The 13,770-nt window shown below is 36.2% G+C and overlaps 1 protein-coding gene and 1 pseudogene across 1 annotated transcript in view; one reads left to right on the forward strand and one right to left on the reverse strand.

Annotated features, from left to right (window-relative positions):
- Positions 1 to 3,615: 3,615 nt before the first annotated feature.
- LOC111745531 lies at positions 3,616 to 3,724 on the forward strand (annotated as a pseudogene).
- Positions 3,725 to 7,336: 3,612 nt separating this feature from the next.
- SLC30A7 (solute carrier family 30 member 7) overlaps positions 7,337 to 13,770 on the reverse strand; it is a 54,327-nt gene continuing 47,893 nt past the window's right edge. The window contains exon 11 of the mRNA XM_011368277.2: positions 7,337 to 8,672. Coding sequence (XP_011366579.1) covers positions 8,625 to 8,672 — 48 coding nt within the window. The 3' untranslated portion in view covers positions 7,337 to 8,624. The remainder of the gene's footprint in view (positions 8,673 to 13,770) is intronic.

Genomic DNA, 13,770 nt, shown 5'->3' on the forward strand with positions numbered 1-13,770 from the left:
AGTGACTTTGTCTTACAAAGTGGATTAACGGTCTGATGTAACTTAATGCCCAGGGTGGGAAACAGTGATGGCTAATCAGGCCTTATTTATAATTTTAGAAGTGGTTATATTTGCAAAAGTCTAAGCCAAATGGCAGGGTTCTAACTACTGTGAAGCTGCACCTAGGCTTAGCTGTCAATCTAAATTTTTTTGGTTACTTATACCCTTTTAAAATACCATTTATGTGCCTACATACAGGAAATCCTTTGGGGAATGCTTTTTTTGTATTGTTTTTAATAACAACATAATACACAAATGTCGGCTTTAGCAGTGGCCATCTTACAAAGAGTACAAGTTCACTTTCGACTGCCTAACCAGTGCCGGTCTCGATGCATTTGAGTATTATCTTACTGCTGCCATTATTACTCCTCTTGGTTATAAGAATTCATCAGATAAAGGTGAACTGTTATTTAAATGTCAGTAGCATGTGCTAAGCCTGAACTTCATGGTAGATTTTTAAAAGTCTGGAAGTAGAGCTGGACGAGCTGACATTGTTTAAATGAGTTACAGTCCCATTAAAAGTGTTTTGTTTTTCTGTATAGAATAAAAAGTACTAAATTGTTGTCATTGTATCTATGTCTATTTTGGTCCTGCTTGCTCCTCCCCGTCTTTGCTGTTCCTCTGTTCTTATGAAGTTTGCTTATTCCCATATCATGGGTAATGAGATTAAATAAGGAAAAGCATTGTGAGTTTCTGAAGTTGTTCAGAGGAATTCATATTTGATGAGCAATTAATTAAGGAGCCACTCAAGATTCCTGAGCCAGAAGACTGAAAGTGGACTTTAGTATAACATACTGTGGCTTCTTGGGGGAAGGAAGCAATAACTCTAGATAAAAGATTGCATAGTGAAATAGCATAGTAAATAACTTGTTTAAACCTGCTCTGAGAGGTGTCAATAGGCTACTGCAGACTTTAAGGCTAATTCTAGAGAATACAAGAAAGGCAGGGAGCCCCTGGCAGGTGCTCTCGATCCAGAGGGTCAAAGCCCAGTATGCAGAGAGGCCACCAGACAGGAATCAGGAAACCAGGGGTAGGGAAATGTTTTTAAAAGGCCCGGGCAAAGGTCTGATTCAGCAGAAATTTCTTGGACTTCCTGCCATGGCTGGAATTATTTTTGCGGGTGGGGGATGGGAATGTGGGAGGCAGGGCCTGAAGTAGAGGTGTCTGGAGCTGGGCATGGAATAGACGGGAAGCCAGACAGTTCCTCCAAGTGACAGCATGCCATCATCAATGAAGTACTGGAATGGGACAGTGGGGATGCAAATGGTGAATGTAAAAGATTTCAGAGGAATTAAGAGAGGGACCTTGTGATGGGAGATTCAGGAAATGGAGATGGCAAAGGCAATGTTTAGATTTCCAAGAACTCTGTAAGGAATTCTGATAGAAATTGGTAGTTGAGGAGGGAGTTGAGTGGGATACATAAATGTTACTTTTTCTCTTTGATGAATTTGAGATGCTGGCAAATTCTGCCACGAATGTGACAAGAAGCAAGTCACTGATGGCCTTTGATTATAAAATAGGGAAGGGTGAAGCCACTTTACTAGGAGCTATGGGAAAGGTTAGATAGGAAGTGTAAGAAGCACATGGAGACCACATGTAAGATATCTGACAACGGACACCAAGGGTAGAGCCATTATTGTGTGGCAGAGATTAATACCACAGAGGCTGCTTTGATAAGAATATGTTTGAGAAGGTGGGATAAGTGGGATCTGGGGTTTTGTGGAAAACTTACTTTGAAAAAGAATTGCTTCTGATTTAGAGAAAAAAATTGGAAAGATAATGGAGGCTCACATCATATGCTTTTGACCTTCATTTCCTATAAGCCACGACATCCACAGAGAATGAGGTTCGAGGACAATCTGGGGTTAATGGAAGTATCTGGAAATAAATACTGAGACATGGTTATGAGGCAAAAATGAATAAGAGCCACAACGAGGATCTGCACAGTGTTAAGACATTTCCAGTCTCCTAGTATCTCCTCTCTCCGATGAATTTTGCTGTTTCCTGGCCTGAGACCTGTTTCTTCCCTTTCATTCCTTAAGTCCTCTAGACTCTATTCCAGTAACTCTTAAGTGCACAATGCTTTTGGTTCATCAAACAGACAGTACAATTCAGGTAAAGATTTTTAGGAAATTTTATTGGAAGAATTTTGATACAATTGTTTATTCTTTTTAGGTACATCTGAGGTTAAACAAAATGTGTACAAGAATGTCTTCAAGTAGCAAAAAGTGAAGTATACATTACAGATTTGTTGTATTGTACTTAGGCAGATCATAATTGCTCACTTTAGCATATGCAAACCAAATTACAAATAGTCTTCGAAATTTTACATTCCACCCTAGCCTTGTAATCAAACCTTGTTTAGAAACGTTTTGATGTCGCATCTTCACCAAAGGAATCAAACCCAAATGCAAACTTGGCCATATGTTTAGAAACCATTAAAGATAGGGAGGTAAAGTGTTGTAGGGTGTTGAGAATACACTAAGTAGGGATTTGGCAAATTTTCATTCACAGTATTTCTGATATAAAAGGTCCATTTTGTTAATTATCAAACTCACAAAGTTGGGGCAAAATATCACTGGATTTGCTATTAGAGGAAGTGATGGGGTTACGTGGCAAACTCTTGGCAGGGAAACATCTCGTTCAAAATAGAATCTTCAATGAGCCTAACTGATGCATGATATATGACACAAACAAAATTCAAAAACTAAAATTCATAATAAAGCTTTATTTCCACTATTAAAAAGGGCAAGTTTTACCATGGCAGCAACAATGAAAAGAGAAGAAAAGTAAAGAAATATAGGGAAGCTCTACTAAAATTTAATATTTAAAGAGGAGAAAGGAAAAAAGGTAACTAATCTGGGAATATTTAAATCACTTAATACATGTTATATTTTTATAGAAGCACCTTCAAGATATACCTCAGAAAGTTTGGGATGATACATCAACACATCTGGGATAAATGAAATAGAAGACATGTTATACATAGATCTTTGAAGTAATAAGAATATGGCAACTTTCCATAAAAACAAAGGTGTATTTTCTCATTTGGCTATACAAAATATAAAAATTCAAGTGACCCAGGTTCCAGTCCCAGTTCTGCCAAATTCCTGTCCAACAGCATGCAAAATGAGTATCATCTCTATAATTCTACTGTTTCTGTATTAAGATGAATGAACAGCTCACTGGGCTACTTGGAAAAAAATGGCCCAAGTGAATGAAAAGTCACTTATTTGTGCAAAAATGCCAAAAAAAAAAAACCCTAAAAAGCTGTGTTTTGTAATAAACACTAAAATTACAGGTTTTGCCTGTCTTCAGGCAAACCCTTATTGTTGTATCCATAACTCACTAGTAAACCAAACATTTACTGAGCAGTTAAGTGTAAATTCATGCTAAGTTTGGGGATAATAGGATGTATTAGTCATTCTTTTTTTACAGACTTCCAACATCATGATCAAAATTACAAATACTAAGTTTTCAAAGCTGTGGGAAGAGTTCAAAGTTAACTATTATTAAATTTAAGCATAGGTTACTACTAATTATGAAACAGACTTCTTCCTTTGAAAAAGTGTCTATGTCTACGGCCATGCCACCCTGAACGTGCCTGATCTCAGAAGCTAAGCAGGGATGGGCCTGGTTAGTGCATGGATGGGAGATCACCTAGGAATACCAGGTGCTGTAGGCGTTTAAAAAAAAAAAAAAACAGTGAAAAGGTGTCTATGTATTGTTGTTGTTATAAATCAGTACCTATGTATTCCTCTCATGCCACACAAAATTATTTGTACTATTTGGAAAGACAATTTTCTAATAACTAAGTTAATGTCTCTTGGCCAGTTCAGTTTCTCTTGACTCATACTGGCACTGACTCTCTCTTCCGGGCAGTCCCTTTTAAACAGTTTACTCTGTGAGTGTCAATAAAACTTTTTACTTTTTCTTTTCAAGGTATTAAAAGTGCTTAAAGGAAGCCTGATGGCTCTTTTTAGCCTGCAATTTAAGTTCAATGGCAAGGTAGGAAATCAGCATTAGGATAGAAAGAAAGAATGAGTCTAAACAATGTGTACATATCAACTAATTCTGTGATAGTGATTGTTCACTGATGTGTTATAGGAAAGTCTGTTTAGATCTGCTACAACTTCTTGGGTCTTTAACTCATTGTAGAATGATACACACAAAACAGAGCAATCCAAAAAAAATCCCTGGATTTAGAGTCTGTGCTCTATCACTGCTATCCCCAAGTAAAGTCATTTAAATTCTTTCACAACAGCTTCCTCGTCTGTAAAATGGGGTTAAGAATTCCTTCCTCAAAGGGATGTTAGGAGAATGAGAAAATATATTTGAAAATGCTGTCAATCATAAAATCATGCAAAAGTCTTTATAGAAATGTGAGAATTTCAAATGTGATAACATGAAAAAGGCCAAAGAGCCTGACACATGAACACTTAATAATGGTTAAACCCTACCTTTCTGTCTATAATTTGTAGTTAGAAAATGGTTAAACATAAACCAATGTCTGTCTTGATTCTATGGCTGAGATCTGAATCACTAAGGCTTCTGGGGGATAATGTCTTAAAACAATCTTTCCATTCATAAAACTTTTAATCAATGTTCTTTAAAGAAAAAAAAAATATATATATATATATATATATTTTTTTTTTTTTTTTTTTTTTTTTTGCTGAAGTTCTTATGAATTGGAAAATCCTTTCTTTTCTGAGGATGGTGACAGAAAGAAAAAAATAAACTTTCTTAAGGTAATGCTTTTATGAGGAGTTGAAAGTAGCAGTTCAGCATTTGAGATTCTGATAAGACTTCAAAATTTTACCCTACTAAATTAAAAGATTTGTTCTATACAACATTTAATGCCCAATTTTGTGTGGCTCTGAGAATAATGTTAAAAAGTTCAAAAGCTCTCCAGTGACTAAAAACTAAAGCAGCAAGACTGAAATGACATGACCTGTGAATTACCCTGGTTTCTAAAAAGTGCCAGAGTTCACAGAACATATACAAAATAAACTAAGCAATCCTTAAATTGGATTTAGCCTTGGACAAAATAACAGAAAAATTCACTCACAAACTAATAGTATCCAATGCACAGATGTCATCAATTTTGTAAAAATCAGGAACTGGTTTCACAAGAGTAAAAAAGTAAAAAAGAGTAAAAACATTAATTATATCTTCCATAAAGAATACTACGGAAATAATATTCTAAACCTCATAATTAGATATGAAAAATAAGACAGTAAAACTCCATTTATAAAGTGCGTTAATGTACCAAAAATGGAGGTCAGGTGTCCTTATTTACAAATGTTTTTTTGTCACATTTACAGAAAGGCAAATATTACACTGGAGAGGCAGCATAGGAAAGTAGGAAGAACTCTCAACCTGGAGTCAGAAGACCTGGATTCTAGTCTTGGCTTTGCTGCTACTGATCTCTGTGACCTTGAGTAAATGACAGTTTTTAGGGGGCCTCGATTTTCTCATCTGTAATAAATGAGAGGTAGAACAAGACTGCTTCGAAGGACAGTCCCCTTACATGTAAAATTCTATGTTAAGCAATGGAATATTTTTGTTCATAAATCCCAGCATTATAGAAGAGGATGCTACCATATTAATAATCTATAAATTTGATTATAGTAGGTAAAAACATTAGAGAACTCTGACCAACTGCATTTGTAGTCAATGATTTGGCTGCTTCACAAAGTGCACAAAAATCACAGTATTCTGGTTCCTGGCATATATGTGCAGGCTTTGAAGAATGCTGAAGCATTCGCTACGAGGGAAATAATGCCAGCAGGGTACCACTTCCTGATACGCCTCTGCAGGAAATGGGGACGATGGCGCGGAGAACACTGAGCCACGGATGAACGAGATGCTGTCCTTCACAAAGGCGCACAGGAGTCAGCAAAATAAGGGAGCTGTACCTAGGTTAAGCCCTTAAACTTGATTAATAGAATAGATTTAGAAACAGACAACTAGTATAGGTATGTTTCTGCTTGGGGAAGCTTACTTGGTAAATAAACCTTCCCTGAGCAATACAAATTTGTTCACCATAGAATATTTTGGCTTTGAAGATATTAGCAAAGTCATATTCAGATATTCAGAGATTTCCCCCAAAGCTGAGCCCAACAATAGAGACATTCTAAATTTATAACACTAATCAAAGTAGTATTTCTCAAGTGAAATTATCTACTTTAGCAATACATCTGTGCCAAGAACACATTGATAAGACAAAGTAATTCCTAAGGGTGAAAAGAAAAAGTTGCTTTCTCTCACTAATTTTTTACTGCTGCACACACAGGTTTAAAGACATTTAATTAAAGCATAAATGTTACTGCCAACTTGCCAAACGGTATGAGCTGGCAATCTCTGGTAGCAGGTGCAAAATTAGAGTTTCATATCACTCTAATAAGCCTTACATTTGATCCCTTATCAGAGAAAAAAAAAATCCTCATGCACTTGTGTATTGAGAGTATAGTTAAAGTGATGCATATTTTGACAAAAACTTCCCTTGGAATGGAGGGCTCAGCGAAAGGCAGAATTGAAACTTCAAAACACACTGGTAAATTTTACAGGCCAGTGCAAATATGATCTCCATATGTGAAATAGCAATACAATTACACGTAATTAGTTTTTAAAGGCACACATCCCAAATCTCTCTGCTTTCATCCAGATCTGTCATTTTCCATAACATGCCCAAACCCAGTGAAGTGCCCTGGCTTTGATTAGGCAGTAAACGCAAACTTCCAAATTCTTCTCACACTTACAGAGAAGACACAGTACCATTAAAAGGGCATTTCCTTTCATACTTCCCCTCCTAAAACATTTCAATAATTGTTTCGGTTACACACATTCTACTGCAGGAATTCTTAGCTTTAGAACTGCCTGGCAGTAGGTAAAAGTATTTTAAAAATACTACTTAATCTACAAAAAAGGAGACTATCAAAAAAGGACATATCGAGGCAATCTGTAGGAGTTAAGAAAAGTATGAAGAAAGGAGTCTAGTTTTCCTAATACAGTATAGTTCGTAAATTGTGGGTCAGAAAAGATACTCTAAAACTTAGACAAAGTCAATAGCAATTTCTGCCACATCAGTGAAAAAGTGCTTATTATCTATCTACATGCTAAACAATTATTTCCATTCTGCAGAGTTTTATTCCTTCCCGACAATTTCAATTTTTTTAAGTTAAAAGGGAATGAATCTACATTGTGATAAAATGAAGTACAGTGAGAAAATGTCTATCCAGATCAATATTTCCTCAGAAAACATAATATTTATTTAAGTAGACTATTCAAGCACTTATCATCTCAAATTGTAATTTTATTTTTCAAATACGCAAGAACCTAGAAATCAACATTTTCTAACCTCTGAGATACCTGCGTTAGGAAGAGTTATATATTACCACATTTGATCCATACCTTCAATAGTTCAAATTCAATAAATGCTGCTTTGAGATTCTAAAAAGTAATCGTATTTGTGCAACACGTGCACAAGAAAACAGATTATATGACTTGGCATTTGAAGAATGAAAAAGCAAAATGACGTTGTCACAACCATATCTGTCTTCATTCTATATTGCCTCTTCTTTTCACTAATAAAATCCACAAAAATTGCAAGGACAGATTAGGAAAGTTTATCATAGACACAGTAGCTTTTATAAAAATTTGGAATTTAGTAAATGTTTTAAAGAAGTGAAAATGACTGTCTATGTAACAGATGCATTTGCAAAGTCTTAAAAATACAGTCCACAAAATAATTTAGTGTGATAATTGGATCTGATTTAAAAAGCAAAAAACGCCTTTTATTTTTTGATGAGATAAAATAATAAAAGGAGATTTTTCATATATCTAAACCTATGCTGGAAGTACACAAAAAGACAATCTGTATACATTCCTAACAAGAGTCTTATTTTGTACAGATCACAGAATATCCATTTAAAAAAACACACATACACATGACCTTCGATGGTAAATTTCCACGTTGGCAAATGTTTTCTGAGACGAAGGCACTTTGAAAACCCAATATGGTTTGGTTCATAAGTTTGCAAGGTACAAACAATTTTACGAACATATGATTATGCTGAAGAATGTCAACAATTGTGACATTACATATAAAACATTTCCATTTCTTTCTTTCGTTCTTTCTTTTTTTTTTAATAACACTGGTTTGTGGGAATGAAAGCAGTGGTTTCCAACAGCTTCAGTGAAAACACTTCAGATGATCGGAGGCCCACAATCTGAATTTCTTTCTGGCTAGGGATGAGAGGTGGGCATGCGGACATTTGAAATGGAAAAATAAGAAAAGAAAAGAAAACAAACAAAAAAAGCAACACCCTGGAACAAAACTAGAAACCTCAGAAATTAAAATGGTTTGGAGGAAAGAGCACAAAAGACCAAAGTCCAGAACAGATCATCTTAATTCTGGTCCCTTAGCTATGAACTCCCGGCAGAGTGCACACAGCTACCTGGTCTACTTTGTGCGGGGGAGCTGTAGTGATGATTTCTCTGTTTCAAAAAGCCAGGTACAATGTTTTGGATTGTACAGTACCAGAAAAGTCGGTCCCCCAAAAAGTGTAATTTCTTTTCATTCATTACATGGCCGCAGAGTCAATCTGTACATAAAGCTGTCTCACTCCAGCCTGAAAAGTTTAAAAAAACGAAATCAGAAAATCAAACAAGCCAATGACAAACTACAGAGTTCAGAAAAGTAGTGAAAAACAAATCTCATGTTCTTTGAAAATGGAAATAGTTATTATTCCCTTCTGCCTCTGGGAAATAATTATCTATTTTTTATCAAAAAGTACCAGTAATTTTATTTTAGAGATAAGTAGATTCATAAATTACAGAAAAGTTCTACATTTACCTCTACAAAGCAAAGCCTTGCTTATCCAAGTGAATTCTGGAAAAGTGAGGTTACTCATCTACCATTACTATGCTAGAGAACAACACAGTACTTGACTAGTCGGCTACTAAATTCATCAGTCAATCTAGTCTAAATCTTCCCATGATAAATGATTAGGAACTCCTTAAACAAGTGTATCTATCTATTGGTTATTTAATTTCTTTATACTCCCAACTCCTCGGCAATTTTAGTTAAAAACTTGCTGCTCAAGGTTGCTGTTCTTAAAACTGCCTCTGCTATATTATCAATTTTTCTATATTTAGACAGACGTGATCACTTCCTCTGTAGGAAACACTCCCTCCCCCAACCCCCCCACTCCCATCTTGCTTTCAGAGAATGCTTCCAGTGAGCATTCTTTCTCAATCTCCTCTGCAGGTTTTTCCTCCTATCTTTGAATATTACACCCAAAGGCTGAGTCCTAAGATCTTTTCTTTTTCTACACATGTTCCCTAGCCTAGATGGCTTCATCTAGTATCCAAACTTTCAGGACCACTTATATGCTCACACCGCCCACATCTGTATTCCAGACTGGAACCTAGCTACGCTCTACTGGACAATTCCTACTGGATATCTGACAAGCATCACAACACAGCCAAATTGAATACTATTTCCTCCCCTCAAACCGGTAGATCCCGTATCTTCTACAGCTCAATTCCATCCTTAACGTTGCAACTAAAGATCTTTCTTTCTCTCACACCCAACCCATTTAGCAAAACTTGTTTTCCTTACTTCAAAATAACGCAAATCCATAATCTGACCTGTTTACATCACCCCCTTGCTACCACGCTTGCCTAGATTTTGCAGTGGCATCTGATCTAGTTTTCACGCTTCTACCTTTGCCCTCCTTTGGTCTATTTCCAGTAGTAACTACAGCAATGTCACTCCATCATTCAAACCCTCTAACAGCTTATCTTCCTTAGTCCTTACAAGCCAAGAGTCCATAGGATGGCATACGACGCCCTTCCATGATCATCACAGTCCCTGGTTACCTCTCTGATCTCATCTGACTCCTCTCCCTTTGCTTACTCAGCTGCAGCCACACTAGGCCCTTCTGTCTGGAACAATGTTCCTCGAAATAGGCACATGACATACTGCCTCTCTCGTCACACATCTCTATTTAGACGTCAGAAGGATCTATCCTAACCACCCTATATAAAATGCATTCAATTCACTCATCCAACAATTGTTTTCTGTGCATCTACTGTATTCCAGGCACTGTTCTGTCCTCTGGGAATACAACAGTGAACAAAATAGATAAAAAATATCCTTGCCTTCACAGGGTTTATATGCTACTGGCAGCTAGGAAGAAGAGGAGATGATAAACAAGCAAGTAAATAAAGTATGTCAGATGATGCTATATAGGCTATGGAAAAAACAAATCTTGGTAGAAGAGATGGTAAACACCTCGGCATTCCCAGTCTCCCTTCCCTGTTCTCTTATCCCTAACACTTATCACCTTCTGATATAGTACAATTAATTTGCTGTATTGCCGTCACTCTCCCGTTATAATTAATCTCTCCGAGATAAAGGATTTTGTCTATTTTTCACTGCTGACTCCCAGGACCTCAAGGAGTGACTAGCACACAGTAAATGATCAATAAATATTTGCTGGATGAACTGAAATTCCGCTAATTTCATTCTTTCAAATAAAATGATTTTTTTTAATTAAAGCACACAACCAATTAAAGTAAGCATCTTCCTGTCAGTACCACAGAATGAAAAGTAAATTAGAATATTTACGTGAAAGAAAAAAAACTGAATGGGGGATAAAAGAGCAACATTACCATCTCACATTATTTCTGGGCTCCTCAAAGCATTACTTTCTAGCATGGTCTTTTTTTCAGCATCAAGTAGGAGGGCTCTGCACAACACTAACGAATGTTTAAGAGGAGTCAGGGGCTACTCTAACGGAATAAAGAGCTGGCTAGACCCTAGAAGCTGACCAGCAACGGAAAACACTTTAGCTTTATTGCCTTGTTTAAAAAAAAAAAAAAAATCCTTGCTGTGGTAAAGTAAAAGCTCTCCGAGAATACATTTAATAGCACCCTCTCTTTAGAGAGGTTTGTGGCAAAAAAAAAAAAAAAAAGACAGAACTTAATATCTGTATGATTTTGAGCTAAAAATTAAAACCAAATTTCAGTTTTTCTCATTTTAAGTGTTCATAAATACCAACCCTACTTATTTCACAAAGTTATTATTTATTCATCCAATATTTGACAAATATTTAATAAATCCTTTTTTTCTTTCAATCCAGATGTAATCCTTGCTACAGACCAGGCACTACTGAAAAGACTATGTGTGAATATATGAGAAAGTATTTCATATGCTAAAAAAGGCTATAAAACCAAATTATTATGATTAATTACAATTGTTATGTTATTTATTCAACCCAAATGGCCCCTGAAATAACTATACTTAGGAACTCTTCTGTGAAATTCTTATATATCTAACCTTAAGAGAAAACTATTGCCCAAATAAACTGGCTTAATTTCTTTTCTAACAGAATTATTAATGAAAGTAAAGTGGGCAAAATAAGTTAGGCTCCTGTTATTATCTCTGCCACTTTCCTAACCCTTAGCCCTTATAGAAGATGGTAATAAGAAATGAGGTAGCCCAAGGCAATAAAAAATAGAGAAAAACAGAGGCTAGGCAAATTGGTCTTTGCATAATCATGAGTTAATTGTTGCCCAAGCTGATATCTTTCCCCTGAGGGGCTAGAGATTTATACAAAAACTCAGACTAATAGGAAAAGTCATTTTGCTTCATCCACCTGCCGTGATGGGGAGAGACTCAAGTTTTCCAATTTATAATTTTCCTTTCTTAATTTCCCTCAAAGTATATGTTAGTGATACTTTAATTAAAAAAACAAACAAACAAAAACAAACAAAACACAGGGAAATTTCCTTCAAAGTAGAGAGAAAGGGGGAACCTCCAAAGAATCCTACAGTCAGTCATGTACTCCCCGAATGCAAACTAGGTTTTCTATACAGTTCATACACCGCCAAGACATAACAAATATCCAGCTGATCAAAACAGTGCTTGCTTCATGGTATATTCTACCACTGAGATGACACTAGAAGCCAGAGCATGGCCGAGGGGTTGACCTTAAAAAGTGAAAACCATATCATACTCTTTATGTCTTATATCGTGAGAATAATGTATAAACAATAATTCAGTTGACATTTTTTTAAAATTGGAAAGATAGCTAGTTATTTTTAACACCTATCTAAGAAAATAAATGTTGTGACCTGGTGTCACAGACTTGGAATATCCTCAATAAATAGTCATTGTTGTGGAAAGGAAAACAAACCATAAGAAAAAACTTGGAAAAATAAACAGGACTATGGCTGTAGAAAATTATTGGTTGGTTTGTATTCTCTACCAATTCTCAAAAATTACAGAAACTTTCGACTTTAGTTTTTGACTAAACCTATATTATTAATCTTTATCCCTTTAAAATGAAGTCTTGAAAAACTGTCCTATTCTTCCATGTGAAAACTAAATCATCTCAGAATTAGTAAAATAGTGAGTGAATATTACAAGTCATGAACAACAAAATTACAAGTCATGAACAATAATAACCTGGGTCTGGGTTCCTTTTTCCATCAATTGGGGATACCAGCACCTGTCTTGCGAGGATAGATTAATATGCCAGGTACCTATCAGAGGGCTTAGCACATGGCAGGCCCTCAGTAAAGGCTAGCTGCTGCTGCTGCTGCCACCACTGACCAATAAATGAACGCTTAAACCTGTGGATTACTTAAGAACAAAAACCCTAGGGGTTTGTTGGCCTCACATCCTATGACTGTTCACTCCAGCCTCCTTAGGAGGCTGGATTCTTGTGGCTACCCAGTACATGTGACGAAGAAAGAAAATGTAAAGATGCATAAGGAAAAAAGGCAGACTTCCAAGCAAAGTCAATACTTATAAAGATTAAAACCCCCTACGAATAGGAAAATAAATGGAAAGGGTGAGAAAATAGCTAGCCACCTGGAAAGGGATAGATAGCTTCTCCCACTCTGTACTCTCGCCCTCCAGCAGACACAAGGCTGGTCAGACAGGAAGGGATTATTATGAAGGCAGGAGAATGGCGGAGGTGGATGTTTCTGAAACGTAGGGAGCTCCCATTTGGGCTTGTGAGGAGGCTTTTGGGTTCCTTCCTGGGTATCAGTGTTAACTTCTATTTTGAGGGTAGAGAACAGAGCACAAAAAGCTGAAGCAGGAAGCTGGGGGTTTAGGACTCAAGAGGCATAACAGAAACAGGCAAAAGGGGAGAAAAGATGGAAGAAATCAAGGTGTAAATTCTATCAGGGAGTAAATGGTATGCATTAGGCTCAATCATCGTTTTTGCCTTGTAGAACTGAGGAGAGTAGTGAACCCCAAGCATATTCTAGATTGTCCATCAGACATTATTTCTAACAATTTTTAAAAAACTGACAGATGATATCAGCCAGTATAAAACAAAACATAAAACGTTAATTTGCCTTCCTAATCCAGTGTCCCACTTTCTCTTCCTATTCATATACTAAGCATAAAAATTGATTTCTATTTCATCGATTCTCAAATGATAACTCATTTTTTAAAAGTGCATGGGGAGAAAGAACGAAGGGACTTTTCTATGCCAACAAAAAACCTTACAGTGTGAAAACTGGATTATCACTTAACTAATAATCCCAGAGGAAACTAAGCACTGAAGAGACTCATCGATTCACTTGTATTACTTCGTGCTCATGCATAGCAAGCTCACTGCTTTAGCCATTAAAGATCAACTGATAACTACAGTAAATGAGAATAAAAATGCCTAACATACAGTTTTTAAATAGTCACAAAACTTA

The sequence above is a fragment of the Pteropus vampyrus genome, unplaced genomic scaffold (assembly GCF_000151845.1).
Source record: "Pteropus vampyrus isolate Shadow unplaced genomic scaffold, Pvam_2.0 Scaffold6, whole genome shotgun sequence".
NCBI classification, from domain to species: Eukaryota; Metazoa; Chordata; class Mammalia; order Chiroptera; family Pteropodidae; genus Pteropus; species Pteropus vampyrus.